The 15,666-nt window shown below is 37.0% G+C and overlaps 2 protein-coding genes across 2 annotated transcripts; one reads left to right on the plus strand and one right to left on the minus strand.

The window, feature by feature from the left end:
- The first annotated feature begins 2,353 nt into the window (after nt 1-2,353).
- Nucleotides 2,354-3,560, plus strand: LOC131534545 (uncharacterized). The gene has a single exon (XM_058767491.1). The coding sequence runs from the start codon at nt 2,445-2,447 to the stop codon at nt 3,375-3,377; it is 933 nt and encodes a 310-aa protein (XP_058623474.1). The 5' UTR covers nt 2,354-2,444; the 3' UTR covers nt 3,378-3,560.
- Nucleotides 3,561-8,277: 4,717 nt separating this feature from the next.
- LOC131534966 (serine/threonine-protein kinase/endoribonuclease ire-1-like) lies at nt 8,278-13,189 on the minus strand. The gene is made up of 7 exons (XM_058768115.1): nt 13,153-13,189; nt 12,607-12,761; nt 11,880-12,100; nt 11,052-11,228; nt 10,802-10,913; nt 9,217-9,305; nt 8,278-8,959 (listed from the first exon to the last, which is right to left on the minus strand). Exons 1-7 carry the CDS (start codon nt 13,187-13,189, stop codon nt 8,866-8,868), a joined length of 885 nt encoding a protein of 294 aa, XP_058624098.1. The 3' UTR covers nt 8,278-8,865.
- Between the last annotated feature and the right edge of the window lie 2,477 nt (nt 13,190-15,666).

Below are 15,666 nucleotides of genomic sequence, written 5' to 3' on the forward strand. Positions count from 1 at the left end.
GTTACATCTGAATATTTTCACACCCCCATAGAGATTTAATTGACTTCTTTCATTAATTGCATTGACTGCTCTAAAATGAGACACCAATGTTTCAGGAGTTTAGGACAGAAAGGGACACATGCTTATTTGATAACGGTTTTATTTCCTATTTGGGTTTATGCATATGCTTTATTTTTAAGATTGTTTTTTTCCAAGGCATTGTTTGATGCCACTGTTTCTTGTCATAACTATGCAAACATTTGATTTCAAAACCATAGCTATTAAACTATTTCTTGTTATGATTTTAAATCTGTATTTAACCTCAGAATTATCTCGAAGTAAATTTTTAAAAAGTAAAGTAAAGTAAGTTTAGATGGATCGATTATTTAGGAAAAGTCACAGATTCTCATGCCCCTGAGATGAAGGGAACACCTTTAAAAAAAATAAAGGAAAATTCTATTGGTGTCAGATAGACCCCAAGGACTGATTAAGGGTTAATTGAATGAAATCTTAATTCAAGTGATGAAGGATTTTGACAGTAATCAGTGTTGAGCACGACTGTAAGGTTAACCCTGCCTGCTTTAAATGTTTCAAAATGATTAACAGTTGAAAATGTTAGAAATGTAATCAAAAAGTAATCAAATGTAATAAGTTACATTACTTTAATAAATTAATTGAAAAGTTACACTACTTATTACATTTTAAACTGGGTAACTTGTAATCTGTAACATTTCCAAAGTAACCTTCCCAACACTGCAGTGTTTATTCCGGTATTGTGCCTGTTTTGTGTTATTCACTTTCACACTGTTGATAAATATATATTACTCTGTACACTCTTCATATTACAGGCCTGCAAAGATGACAGAAAATGTACTCACAGTTGCTGTCCTGCAGCAAAACATGAGCGCAGCTACGTTTAAGATATAATGGTGAGTGAGCACGACCTCGATGCGTCAGTGAATGAGGAGATATTTTGGTCAATAAAATGATCCTGCCAGAAGAATTGCATGAAAACATTTCTATTTTGTCTGTATCATCTCAGTGAGCTTTTATGAGGTTTTACACAGTTAGGCAAATTTAACATTTTACGATATTTTAGTGTGGATGAGAAACTTTTGGAAAATGCTTGAAATGCTAATGTGAATGGAGAGCATTTTAAAATAAATGCCATTTTCAAATGTATCTGGATTAATGTAGACGTAGCCTGAGTGAGAGGAAAAACAGATGCTTTCAAAACAAACCCTGCTCCAAATGCAGAAGTGAACCAACATCTATTAGAAAACTGAAGTGGAAACTGCAAACACTGCATTTACACTACTGAGAAACATGAGTACATTCCCTCTATATGTTTTATTTTAATCCATGTTTCTGTACATGTGACAGCTCTGACATTAGTCCCATAAGCATGATGAAGAAAGGTCCCATCACACTCCTCATTTCTCCTGATTGGTTGATTCAGTCACTCCCACAGCAGCATCACTGACAGTGACTGTATTTAAAGCAGCTGAGCTTCTGCTGTCTCTGCTCTATAACACACGAGCAGCTTCACACCATGCTTGTTCTGGGTCTGATCTCCTGTATCGTGCCGAGAGCAAAAGTTGTCCCAAGAGTTTTTCTTCAAAGGCATAGAACCAAGAGGAATGGATCAGAATGCTGACAAAATCTGCCAGATGCTGGAAGATTCGGAACGCTATTATTATGCTACTCTGTACTCGCCCAGTTACAAGATCCCTCTCTACAGCGCCTATACACTGGACCCTGCAAGATCACGGGTGACTATGTGCTTAAGACAAAAGACTTTCATTAGCAGCTGAAGCTCTGCATTCAATAAGAAGCAGATCAGTTCATTAAACTATTGATCTTCATTCTGTTTTGTCATTGCAAACAGCACATTCAAAAAAAAAATGCTAAATGAAATTATATTGGATCTTACTTTATTGTAACATTCTTGTACCAAAAAACAGTAAACATTAAAAATGTCCACTAAAAGACAATGAGACAGTAAGAACAAAGCCTTTCCTCGCAAGCAATAAACTATCAAATGACCATCATATTTCTTCTGCAGATTTCCCAACTACCCATCATCTTCAGTGGCACCATATATGATATTGGACTCCTGAACCCCAGCAGCTTCCAATGCGGTGACGGCCGTGCAGCAACGTTCACAAAGACCAATGTTGCACCTGTGGATGCATGTTTCAACAGTGACCACTGGAAGAACTGGGAGAGAACGCTGAGGGGTTATTTATTAAAGGAGCTTGTCAGGGATGGTGATTCTGCAAAAGCTTTCATTGTCACAGGGTACAGTACCTGATCCCAATGTACGGATACCAAACACGGATAATGTGATGGTGCCCTCTCACATCTGAACAGCCGTCTGTTATAAACACAACAATAATGACATAAATACTTTTTCCTTCGGCTATATCGGAAAAAAACAGCCGGTAGATTCTGACATACGCCTGATGAGTGTCTCAGATCTCAGTGATGAACTCAGCAGACTCTACAGTGAGCTCTCAGAGACCGATCAGTCAGGTGACTATATAGGAAGCAAACTGGCAAGGCATGGCTCTCCTGAGTGGAGTTTGTGGCGTAGACGTAGATTTTCCTTAAGGACTTTTTATATTTTTGATGATGCTTGTTTAATAGACGAAGATAAATTAAACAAGGTTATAGAGGAGTTTAAGAAATTAATTAATCTACCAGTGTACCAAGCAGTACAAACGAGCTCAGGCATACAAGACACATATTTGTCAGTGAATAGGGACGTCAGCAGTAAAAGCACATCTGCAAACAACAACAATGTTAGAATGAGTGAGATGACAGTAAAATTATCCTTTGACAATATGAGCACTTACTATAATGTGGCAGAGGACGTGAAGGTTGTTGCTGGAAGGGCTTGTCTTGTAACTAATGCCAAACCTGTAGAAAGGGAGGTATCTGTGGGGTCAGATGCTGTTGAATGCCAGCTGGTCCCAGAGAAGCAGAAGACTGCAGCTGATGGCTCACTCTGCTCAAGCATCACAGAATCTGATTACATCTGTCGATGCAACACAGGAGATAAAACCAAACCCTGCTGCTCTTCTCCCTGCCTTTACCAGGACGATCTCAACGGCTACAGGTGTTACTCAGACCAGAAGCTGATAGAGTGCTCACCCCGGTACTCCCTCATCATGTATAAAGGACAGAAGTGCTTGGATGATTACCCCTGTGCCACATATGGCTACGACTACTACTGGTGCTGGACCGCTGACAACTGGGACTACTGCAGCCCTCCGCTGAGGAACAGTAAGACTAAAAACGGGAAGTGCTGCCGCAGCAACCACGCCTGTGCCAAATATGGTTCAAGAAATACGTGGTGCTACACAGATGATAAAGACAGCTGGGATTACTGCTGAAGACACTGTAGCTAGTAGATGGTTTACAGTGTTTATTACAATTAATACTAAAGTGTGACTTTGCAAAGCTGATTGTGATTGTACTTGCATTACTTACAAACATATATAGACTCTCATACTTGTTTCTGAAATTAACACCAGCTTAATATGTATTTTTCACTAATGATTTGTATGCAAAAAAAAGGCTCAATAAAAACATCTATAAACCTAATTTACACAAAAACCTTTCTTACACAAAGTAGTATGATTTGTTTTCAGTAAATACATTTATGAGTGTAGACTCACATAAACACACACACACACACACACACACACACATCTACACAAGGTTGAAGAACAATTATGTGATTTTCATGAAATAATTCAAGCAGTCCCACATGAAAAAAATACTATAGTAAACTGTAGTATATTATAGTATTTACTACACTTTATTAACTTATAAAGCAGCGTACTGTAGCACTGACAATAGAAAGTTCATAAACTGTAGTAAATACTGTAGTAAACTATAGTATTTAAGGCAAGGCAAGTTTATTTATACAGCACATTTCATACACAGTGGTAATTCAAAGTGCTTTACATAAAAGAAAATGAGAGTCATTAAAAATAATAATAAAAACAAGGAAGTTTAAAATGATATAGAAATTTATTTTAAATGAATTTAAAACAGTTAAGAAAAGAAAATGATTATACATAAAATACAGTGCAATCAGTTCAGACATATACTGCTCATTCAACAAATGCACAGCTAAACAGATGAGTTTTGAGTCTGGATTTTAATGTGGCTAATGTTTCAGCACATCTGATCTCTTCTGGAAGCTGGTTCCAACTGCGGGCAGCATAATAGCTTCTTTGGAAGGCCGGTGAGAAGACCATCACAATAATCCACCCTGCTGGTGATAAAGGCATGAACCAGTTTCCCCAAGTCTTGACTGGAAACAAAACATCTAATTCTTGCAATGTTTTTGAGATGATAGTATGCTGATTTAGTTACTGCTTTGACATGACTACTAAAACTAAGGTCTGTCACGGCAGGATTTTTGACTTGGTTTTTAGTTGATTGACCCCTAGTCAAGGTATGCATTCACCTTGAGAACTTCATCTTTGTTTCCAAATGCAATGACTTCAGTTTTCTCCTTGTTTAACTGAACAAAGTTGTGGCACATCCAACAGTTAATTTCATCAATGCATTGGCAGAGGGAGTCAATGGGGCTATAGTCATTTGGAGATAAGGCTAGGTAAATCTGGGTATCATCAGCATAGATGTGATAGGCAACTTGGTTCTTTCTCATTATTTGACTTAGTGGGAGCATATACAGCATGTCTAATTCCAAACCGAAAAGGAAGGTGGATGATGAACACAGACTGTTTCAAGATGGACACTGCAGTATTTTTTTGTGGAGTTTAATGGAAACGCCACCTGTCTGATATGCAAAGAAAAAGTTGCCGTTCTGAAGGAATACAATCTCAAGCGTCATTACTCGACTAAACACGGAGACCAATATGAGAAGTACCAGGCAGACGAGAGAAAAAAGAGCCACACAGTTGCAGAGAGAGCTAACGTCCCAGCAAAGCCTTTTCCACAGAGCCAAAAAGGATGCTGATGCTGCCATTTGATAATACCTAGAATATCAAAATCGACTGCGGGCGGCAGATCCTTTTCCTAACACTGTTCGGGAGGCAGACACACTCTGTCAGTTTAAATCTAGATTAAAGACCCATCTCTTTAGCCTGGCTTACACATAACACATTAATACGCTTCTATTATTCAAATCCGTTAAAGGATTGTTAGGCTGCATTAATTAGATCAACCGGAACCGGGAACACTCCCCATAACACACGATGTACTCGTTACATCGTAAGAAGAATGGCGTCTACGCTAATATTTGTCTGTTTCTTTCCTAGTCTGTTTCTCAGTCCGTATCCGATCAGATGGTGGATCAGCACCAAGAGATGATGTCTACAGCCCTGATCGTCAGCGGAGACCAGGACACCCAGATGACCCCCAGAGATATATCCCCAGCGAAAACCTTGACTAAATACAATAAAACTAAAAAATATAACAAAATAACTAAAATATAATAAAATACCTAACTATATAATACTACTATTGTTAGAAATTGCAACAATATAAAAATAGAAATAATACACTTATACATTAAAAATAAAAAAAACATAATATACAAATATGAAATGTATAAATGCATTCTAAAATAATATTTAAAAATGTATACAACAGAAATATACTAAATGAATTAAACTATACATTTTAAATTATAATAAACAAACAAATATATATTATAAAAATAGACAGAGAAACAATAAATGCATTAAACTATACATTACAATTATAGCAAATGAATAAATCATATAAATGAAAAACTTCAAATAATGAATAAAACACAAATATAACAAATACATTATATTGTAGGGAGTTAAATTATTTCCTTTATGAAAATAACTCCTCGTGAAGCCAAAACTTAGGAACTCTTACAACGCAAATGTCATGCCGCAAGACAATAAACTCTCTAATCAGACAAGAAGATCTGAGAGAAAGACCATTTGGTCCACTCACCCATCCTTCCCCCTGGGCTCATGGTACTGGTCACTGAAAGAACTCAAGTTGCTACTCTTACATAAATATTTACTATATCTTAAGAATTAATGATCTTAACCCTTTCATGTTTGGTATCATTTTAAAGGTCTCGGTGCGATGGGTAAACTGGTCTCAATTTCACAGCAGTCACTTATATTATGGGAAATATTGGAAACTTAAGTGAATTCTGTACCTCTGTTGTGGGCGGTCTCCTTTCAAAACTTGATAAACATTGCTCTACAGGTGTGACCATTTGGAGCAGAGAACAGCTCCTACTGAGGCTTCTCATCCCCCATACACTGATCTAATCTGTTTTGGGGTAGAAAATAAATATTTATGGGCCTTTTGTTCTGGTAGTATTTAAGGGAAAGTTGCAAATCAGTCGGGGCGATTTGTAGCCAGATTAGCCCGTAGTGTGGAGGTTATTTAATATGTTCCATACTATGTATCTTCTTCTTGAAGCCAGGTAAACATTTTATTCTTAGATTCATCTTTGAACAACTGTTATGTATTTTCTTATTTTTGAATTGGCTTCTAATTGTTTTATTATGTAATTGGCAAGATACGTTTACCTGACTAATAATAAATTGTTATATTTGACTTATTCTGATCTCTTCTGAAATCATTTTTTCCAGTAGATTAGAGTTGTAGTCTAGTGTTTCCACAAAATCTGCGTCCAGGACAGATCATACTGAAGTACCAATGAATGAAGCGGGGGCTCGTCATTAGGGATCTTCTGATTTCTGTTTGTCACTGACTTAACAAGTTACAGTTTTCGTGATTATAGAAAAAATACACTTTTTATTATGTGCTAGCAGGGTGCAGCCTATTTAAAGGTATTATAGTCACCCTGTATCCTCTGAGTAAGATCAGCTGGCGGGTTTGTGCCGTGCGTTCACAGTTGGCCAGTGAATTGCTAAGTGACACTAGGTCGCTAATGAACGAATAATTGAAAGTATGGGATTTCCAGAATAATCAAACATCTAAGTTAATGTACAATCGATATCTGTGATCAGTTTAATTATAAATATTATCTAAGTTTAATGATCACTTGAAATTGGAGTCAGATCAAGCACGGAGTTAGACTAAAATTGAAACTAAATCTAGATAAACTCAGAGGCGCAAGTAAAAGACCGAATCTGCGTTAAACCTTCGACCAGGCCGCTGGATTCCGTTGTTTGGACTAGCGGGTGGAGCCTTACAATATTATAAATAAAAATGCTCCATCGGTACCACGGGAATCAGATAAGCCCTTTACACAATCTGACTCTGCTGCAGTTGGAATTGAACTGCGGGTTTCGTCTGGTCAGAGGAGAACTGGCCCCCCGGCTGAGCCTGGTTTCTCCCAAGGTTTTTTTCTCCATTCTGTCTCGGAGGGAGTTTTGGTTCCTTGCCGCTGTCGCCTCTGGCTTGCTCAGTTGGGGACACTTAATTTCTAGCGATTATCGCCGATTTGATTGCACAGATACTATTTAAACTAAACTGAGCTAGACAATGACATCTCTGAATTCAATAATGAAATGCCTTTAACTGAAAATTGAGTGTTTAATTTTATCATTATACATTACTGACACTCTATCCTCCAATTTGATACTGTTAAGTGCTTTGACACAATCTGTATTGTTAAAAGCGCTATATAAATAAAGGTGACTTGACTTGACTCGACAACATAACACTCTGCATTTCATTCAATAGCCTAGGACCATAGGAGGAACAGTCAAATGTAATTTATAAGAGTTTCTAATGCTATAATTACAAGTGTAATATGATAAGAGATTACCTAGTTTACCTAATAATGCCTTGGCAGTAAATGGTAGCATATGCATTTTTTTCCTTTGGTACAAGGAGGACCAACCAACCTACAAAGTACAGTGATGGGAACATGAAGATGTATTTGTCACAAATCATATTGCAGCGTGATATATACTATCCAACTTCTTTAATATGGATAAGTTTGCATGCATATTGTAAGGGGTAATGGGTAAATAAGGTAAACAATTAAGCTCAAAGGGAATTATTTATGATTTTATAGGGAATTTGTTTAGAATCACTGTTCTGTGGCTGATCACTGAGTCGGCAGCGATTCACTGAACGAGCCGTATAACATTACTTCTGCACTGGATATTAAAATCCAAAATATAGTGAAAACACTATTAATAAGCACAGTAACAAGATCGGCAGATTAAGACATTAACTTGTAAGCACAAAACACAAGATACTTCTCTTTTCAATATAAATACGAGTTTATTTATATAAACCTAAGACATAAACTAATCTAAACATTCACACGTTGCAGAAAGAGAGAAAGTGATGAACGAATGAGTTTACGAGAATGAAAATGTGAAATCCCACGTTTATAGCAATAAGTGCTATTGCATAGACCTGAACAACCATCAATCACTTAATTAACCCTCGCATTGAGTTTCTCAATGAGGCAAAAATTTAGATTAAATGCACCAGCTCGGCAAAAATCTGGAGTTGTACTTTCTTGCGTTGCCTTAACGGACCACATCACCATAGTCCAACACTGAAAGCCAACAGTTAACGCAAAGCTTGTTTTGTGATGTTCAGAGTTGATCTGAATATTTTGTTGCCTGTCACCATTGTTGAGGTTCATACGCTGAATCTTGATATCTGTGAGTATACATGATCCCATCCCAATAATTCATAAATATCCTTGAATGGATCAGATGTTTTGATGTCCAGTCCCAGTTTAAATCCCCAAGTAAAATCAGCTCTGAGTTGGTCCAGTTGTGAAGAAGATCGGTAAGTGAAGTGACGGTGGACGATAACCTCCAATCACAATGATATCAGGACCATTTGAAAATGTCAAAAGTTCAAAACAGTTTGGCTTGCTGCTAGAATGAATACATATAGTGTGTCCTCTCTGCATTTTCAGTATTTCCAGTTCAAGGCTTTAGCCACTCTGTGTATACTGATAAAGAAGTCTGGGAAGAGAACAAATATCTTCTTTTCTTTAAAGTCTTCTCTGTTAAAACAAACAAAAGAAATAGTGTATTACCTGCTTAAAAATGTATCTTGACAAATTCTGCTTCTTGCTATGAGTCTCTGAATTTCATTTTATTGTTTACTTCCTCCTGCTGAAATATTTGAACTGCAATTCTGCATCATGTTTGCTCTCTCAATTCAAATTCAGTTCAAATTCTAGATTTGACACTCATAAAAAGACAAATGACAGAAATAAAGATATAACTGGGATCTGGATGAATATTTTGTCTCACTTACGCATGCACTACTTTGTTGCGCAAAAAACGCAGCAGGCCAAGAACGTCCCCCAGAAGCTTTTTGTTAACATCTGGCCATATACCTGAAAGCTGAAAATAAAACATACAATTGTAGTGAGGTTTGTGCCGTGTCTGAAACGTCATCGTCACTTAAACATATGGCCAATGAGGTATCGCTCTTATACGGTATATAAACCGGTTGTCTATGCCTCCTGGAGTGCGTCACGGTGAAAGGCCCGCCCCCTTTCTTTCATTGCGGTGGAATACAGAGGTACGTGTTTTTAGCGGTGTAGCTTCACTGTTTGATTCATGTTACTTAGTGTGATTTTTACCCGTTTAGTGTGACGTTGGTCCATCGAGGCTGTGTGTACATGTGGTGTGCTGCTTACTCCCAGGTGAGTTTTAATGCGGTGCGGTCGTGGTGCCGTGGGAAGTTTGATTTGACTATAGTTATGTGTTTTAGTGCGCCAGCGCCATGGCAGGGTAATAGCCAGGTCGGAGCACCAGCTGTTTATAGTGGTATTACCAACTAAAGGAGCTACTATATGACTGTGGTTGTGAGTGTTATGCCATCCAAATATAGGGTGAGTAAATGGTTTACGTTTTCTTTCTTTGTAGGATTTTGTATGTCTTTTCTTAAAATGAGTTTGTAACGGATGTTTGTTTCGGATCCCCGTATGCACTGAGGTAGACTGAGTGTGAGCTCTCTTCTACCCCCGTTCTGTGGCCCGCGCCGCTGCTTTGGGTCGTTAGCATCTTGTCCAATTAATTAAGTGGGCTTGATGTTCTGTTATTGTCTTGGATTCGTGTCGTATTAGGAAATATACATTTTCTTTATTTGTTGTTGTTTGAATTCTGTTGATACTGTCACTAAACGCCTCAGTCTGGACTTTGACTGTCTTTGTACCAGTTTCTATTAATTAGAGTGATTTGGTGATCTCGGTCATTTATGAAACCTTATGATCCTGATCGGTACTGAGTTAGTCATCTTTGTGTTATGGTGACAGTATAATTTATTTGTGCTTTCAATGTGTATTTTGTTCATTTGTTTGTGTAACTGATCTTCTTTTCTTTTGTATTTTGCAGGAGCTGAGTGTTTCTCGGAAGCAGGCTGGTTTTTGGGTTGTACCCATTCATTCTAACAAGGTGTCATTATTGCTGTGTCACTATTTTGGTTATTATTTGCAGTGAATTTTGCGGATGTGATTTCTGATTGATTGGGATTTTATTCTTTTTCTTTTGGGTGCATTACCTTACTAGCCTGTTCTTCATATAGGAAGCCTCAGCCCCTGCAACGATCATCAGTTATCCTTTTTCTTTTCTTACTTGACCAAGACAATTTAATGCTGCTGGTGGGTTTTAAAATTGTTGTTTAATAATTTTAGTCTGAATAAAATAATTATTTACATTGAACGGAAACTCACGCCTCTTGCCTTTTCTATGTGGAACGTATTTGTGTCAAATTCCTTGGTTGGTTCCCCGGTATTTCGGGGTGGCGTAGTCACTACGAACCAGCCATTTTGCTACACAATGTTAAAAACAAACAGATTTTTTTATGTTCATACTTAAAACTTTCATTCACTTACCTTTGATTGCCAATCAAAAAAACTTTTTCCATTTGTGACGTCCTCCGCAGTGTTGAAGAGCTTCCAAAGGTCATTTAAATCCTCACCCACTATAGAAATAATGTCCTTTCTCCTGAAGGACAAAACATGAGCAGGTTAAAGAACACACAAATCACATTTAGTTATGTTAACTACACAAATGCAATTTAAAAATACATTTAATTTAAGCAAAACACATGTATATTATGGTAGATATATATAAATAACCTACTTCTTCTCATTCTCAATTTTAAGTACATCGAAGGCCTCGTAAATGGTCAGTGTTGCTGTCGGCTCTCTTCCCTCTGTGTGCTCCTTATCTTTCATGTACAGGTCATGAAATTTAGCTAAAGTCTCGTATTTCTGAATTTCAGGCCTATCACCCAGCTTTCTAAGGACTGCATCTTGCCTGAAGGAAATAGAAATATTCAGTCTCTGAGCAGGTTCATTCAGCAATAGGTGTCCATTCAGAAAGTGCCTTTCAAACCCAGCGTACACCATACACATGTTTCTATGAGGTACGGTGCAGTGTTTTGAGCTTTAAAGTGATAGTTCAACAAAAAAATTAATTCTGTAATTTACTCACCCTCATGTTATTTCAAATCATTATGGCTTTCTTAATTTCTGTCTACAACACAGATAATGTGAATTTTCTGGCCACACTTGTCAATACATTGAAACTAAAGGAGGGCTGTCCAGCTCTAAAACGACAAAATGGCATCATAAAAGTGGTCCTTATGACTGAACAGCATGACACCCTCATGAATAATGACAGAATTGTAATATGCCACAAGATCCTGGCAGTGATTCAGAGGAGAGTCGAGAGTAAACAGAAGAAACTACTTCAAGCATGCAAGATAAAGAAAGAAAATGTGAGTTTGCAGTGGAAAACCATGCATAAGATGGATCTCATAGAAGTAGGTGGTAAACAGCATAAATATTCTTTCACGCAGATGAAACAATCTAGTGTATTGTATTTAACTAGTTTACAGTGACAAAACCAGCAGAAACTGTAAGCTTCTTTAAAAAAATTATAAAAAATAAAAAATGAATTATTCACTTGTCATCATCCCAGAAGTAAGGGTGACCTAGGACCTCATCAATGGTCAGTCTTTCTGCCGGTTCTTTATTGATCATCCAAGCTACGAGATCCTCTGCTACTGTATCCTGCAAATCTTCAAGAACGTACTGCCCTGTCTTGATGTTCTCCTCACGATCCTTCACGTCCCCAAAGGGATGTTTCCCGTCAGAGAGGATGTAGAACACCAACATCCCAGCAACCTGCAATAAACAGAGCTTATAAAGAATCAACTTTCTGATTTGAATCACATTTTATCAGTAATATTTAAATCAACAAATGGCATTTCTGTCATTAATTATCTTCATACACTTTCTTTTATTAAAAACACAAATTATGAATGTTTTAAATAATATTCTGGTCACTCGTTTACAAATAATAAAAGTGAATGGGGCTGTCAGGGCCAAAAAACTAAATCAATCAATAAAAGTATAATAGAAGTTTCATAATTGTATAAAATATCAGTATTTCTGCACTACCATTCAAACGTTTGTGGTCAGTAATTTATTTTTTAAGAAATTAATACTTTTATTTAGCAGGGAGGAATTAAATCGAGTAAGTTCAGTAAAGATGCTGAAAATTCAGCTTTACTATTATATTACTATCACGATTGTTGTTATTAATTTAAGATTTTCAGATTATAGCAACTTAAAATATTAGAGTTTAAAGCTAGATGATCTTTGCAGCTAATGCATGATCTTTTACAAACCTGGATGTCTGAGCTCTTCTTGTAACCTGTGTGTTGATTCAGGATCTCGGTTGCTTCCCAGCCACGAGTGCCAGCTCTAGCAGTGTGCAGCGTGCTTCTGCCGTCCTTCAGTGTGCGACTCAAGTCAAGTCGGCCAGCCTCGCTTTCTCCTGAATCTATTGAGAGGATCGTGCAGAGTTTTTAAGTCACCTTGAATACAAAGTATAACATTACTTTGATAATCCCACAAAAAGACTCAGTAATATATGTATGTTTACATGCTCATGCACTACAATCCTCCTGCACTGTCCCCAGCCAGCTGCTGACTCACTGTTTCTCTTCACACATGTACAGTATTTATCTGAAGCACTCGTATAGTTTGTATAGTTTAGTTTATGTATAGGTAAACATTTTTATATGTAGTATATTTATAGTCAAATCTATCAGTAGGATAGTTGTGTTTAGGTTTATATTGTTTTACTTCATTGCTGTATGCCTGTATTTATGTAGCACTGAGGTCCTGTGAGGCACGACATCTCGTTCCACTGTAAATAAAACCTGTCATACCCATCAAAACATTTCCAGGCTTTATATCACGATGCATCACTTCAGCACGGTGAAGAACTTGAAGGCCATGAAGAATCTCCTCCACTATTTTCCTCAAAGCGGTGTCTTTGTCTTTTGTTGTTTCTGACGAAGAATTTTCATGTAATCCTCCAGATCATATTCACAAAGCTGTAGTGCAAGATAATAAAAGTCTTCATCCTCTGCTAAGTCCACATACTTGACGATGTTCTTGCTCTCAAGACTTGAATCCTGTAGAAGCTTTAGTTCATTTTCAAAGTGTTTGGTTTCCTGTTGGTCCTTGATTATTCGTTTAATGGCCACTTCAGTGCCATCTTCCTTCAGGCCAAGATATACCGTGCTACTTCCTCCGGAGCCAATCTGGTAGTTATTACTTTTAGAGAAATGGATATTTCCAACCTTCTTCCTGGAGGGATCTTTCCGAGCGCCTCTATTTTACTTCTGTATTTTACAGAGGATCGGTTCCACCTGATGATGTCATCAGGTACCGGTTTTGATGGTCTGCCTGTGAGGATGACCCTGCAAAATCAATTTATTAAAGTTTAGTGTAAGGTTTGAATTAGGGTTGGTGTTCCTTGAACTGTTTTGAATGTAATTGTGATCAGGAACAACTTCATTATGGTATCTAATCAGAAAAAATTATTTGAAGTAATTGCATGGAAATTGAAAGCATGCATTGCACGGACGATAAATAGTGTGATTAATTTATATATTATATCATGTATTCTGATATAATATGAAAAATGAAGCAGATATCGCATGAATTTGAGGTAAATTGTATTGGATTTAATTTGTATTAATATAATATATAAAAACAAACTGAAGCATTTAAACAGAGATCTGTAAGCTAAATATTTTAAAAACTTGTATATTCTTATATATATATTTTTTTTTACTTGATCATAATATCCATATATTTTAAAGCATGTGTACATAAAAGAATAGATTATACATCTATTGTTCCTGGTCAACACAAAGCGCTATAAAAATACATTGAAACGTCTTTAAAAACAATAGAAGATAATCAGATGGGCTCCAAACTCACTGAAGGCTGCGACTGTCAAATTCAGCAGGAAGACAGAAATAATTATTTCACAATGTCTCAGAAAGGAGCAGTCAGTAACATAAAATGGGCATTAAAAGACTAATTAATTTGATTTAACTCCAGCTTTTCTGAGCAATGGAGCAGCTCTTGTGGTGATTTCACAAATGAGTTTCACATGAGACCGGCCTGTATTTCCGCCACATAGAATGTCATGTACGATTGTTTTGACTTGTTTTTGACATGTTTTGCCAAAAAATAATTAGTTTAGTTTAGATGCCACGAGTCAGTTTTGATGACTTGCAATAATAAATAAAGTGTTTAAAATAGTAACAATGAAAAATGAATGAATGTTTCCAGTTTATGCAAGGAACACAAAAGCCCTGACATGAAGCGGATAAACAGAAAAACAGAGAGAGAAGATTAACTAGTAGAGGTTTATTAGTCCTCTTTTCTTTTCTTTTTTCTGCTAATGTTAGCGAAGCAAATGAACGGCAACAAGCAAATGCTGTCATGTGCTTAGCGGTCTTTAGATGTAAGGGCTTAGCTACATTTAGAAACTTGACAACAGACTTCAGCCACATAAATGATTGTAATAATTAATTCACAACATTTACCGTATCCTAACTGCGTGAATTTAACCAGTTTTTGTTATCTTTACTAAAAGAAAAATATCTGGGGGACCCTAAATCTAAGTCTAATCTTTTTACGTTGTATGGGGGGGTCCCGGAAACCCTCCCCCGTGATGACGTTTAATTTCACGTCATTGCGATTGCGTTGGCTCTCGCGTCGAGCTATTTCACCGCAACCATTAAAATACTTGATTTCTACAGCGACTCATTTGGCACACATCATTCTCGATCTATAAACCTTGTAGCGGTTTGTCTGATCAATGCAATTATTTAAAATTTGGCCACCGAGTGAAATGACTTGCCTTAAAGGGACTTTGGTAATAAAGTGTTGAGGTTTTCGATTTAATTCACTAAATTTGTCACGTCACTTATTGAATTAAGCATTAAGTCATCCAGGCATATGTACTTATTTCGATGTGTAATCTGTAAACTCAGAAACACTGCATTCACTGCCAGCTGTCCTCCGTACTGTGTATATAAGGTATACTGGAGGTCATTGCTGGTCACATACGGCTGAATTTCTGGTTGTTGAGGAGGTCAGTCTAGTGATACAGTACATCACCTCTCACATTTCATCTCTGTTCTAATATTAATAATGCTCCCAACCCTGATCTGTCCAACGCTATGAACAACAGCATTGCACGGAGGTGTTTAGTCATCGCCACTGATAATCTTACACTAACTGTGGCTTATACAGTGAAAGTTATGAAAAAACTAAATAGTTTTGAAAACCACTGATAAGACTGCACCTTGTTTTTCGGTGTGTTTCTCTGCCGTCTCTGAGATTTTTTGTGGCTCTGTGAAGAGAGAGAAAAAGGACAG

This window comes from Onychostoma macrolepis, chromosome 25 (assembly GCF_012432095.1).
Source record: "Onychostoma macrolepis isolate SWU-2019 chromosome 25, ASM1243209v1, whole genome shotgun sequence".
Classification (NCBI taxonomy): Eukaryota; Metazoa; Chordata; class Actinopteri; order Cypriniformes; family Cyprinidae; genus Onychostoma; species Onychostoma macrolepis.

Coding starts and splice junctions, on each gene's coding strand:
- LOC131534966 (XM_058768115.1), bottom strand. CDS start 13,189: ATGCATCGTGATATAAAGCCTGGAAATGTTTTGATGG. Junction 10,914..11,051: donor AAAATTGAGAATGAGAAGAA/GTAGGTTATTTA, acceptor TTTGTCCTTCAG/GAGAAAGGACATTATTTCTA. Junction 8,960..9,216: donor CGCAACAAAGTAGTGCATGC/GTAAGTGAGACA, acceptor TTGTTTTAACAG/AGAAGACTTTAAAGAAAAGA.
- LOC131534545 (XM_058767491.1), top strand. CDS start 2,445: ATGAGTGTCTCAGATCTCAGTGATGAACTCAGCAGACTCTACAGTGAG.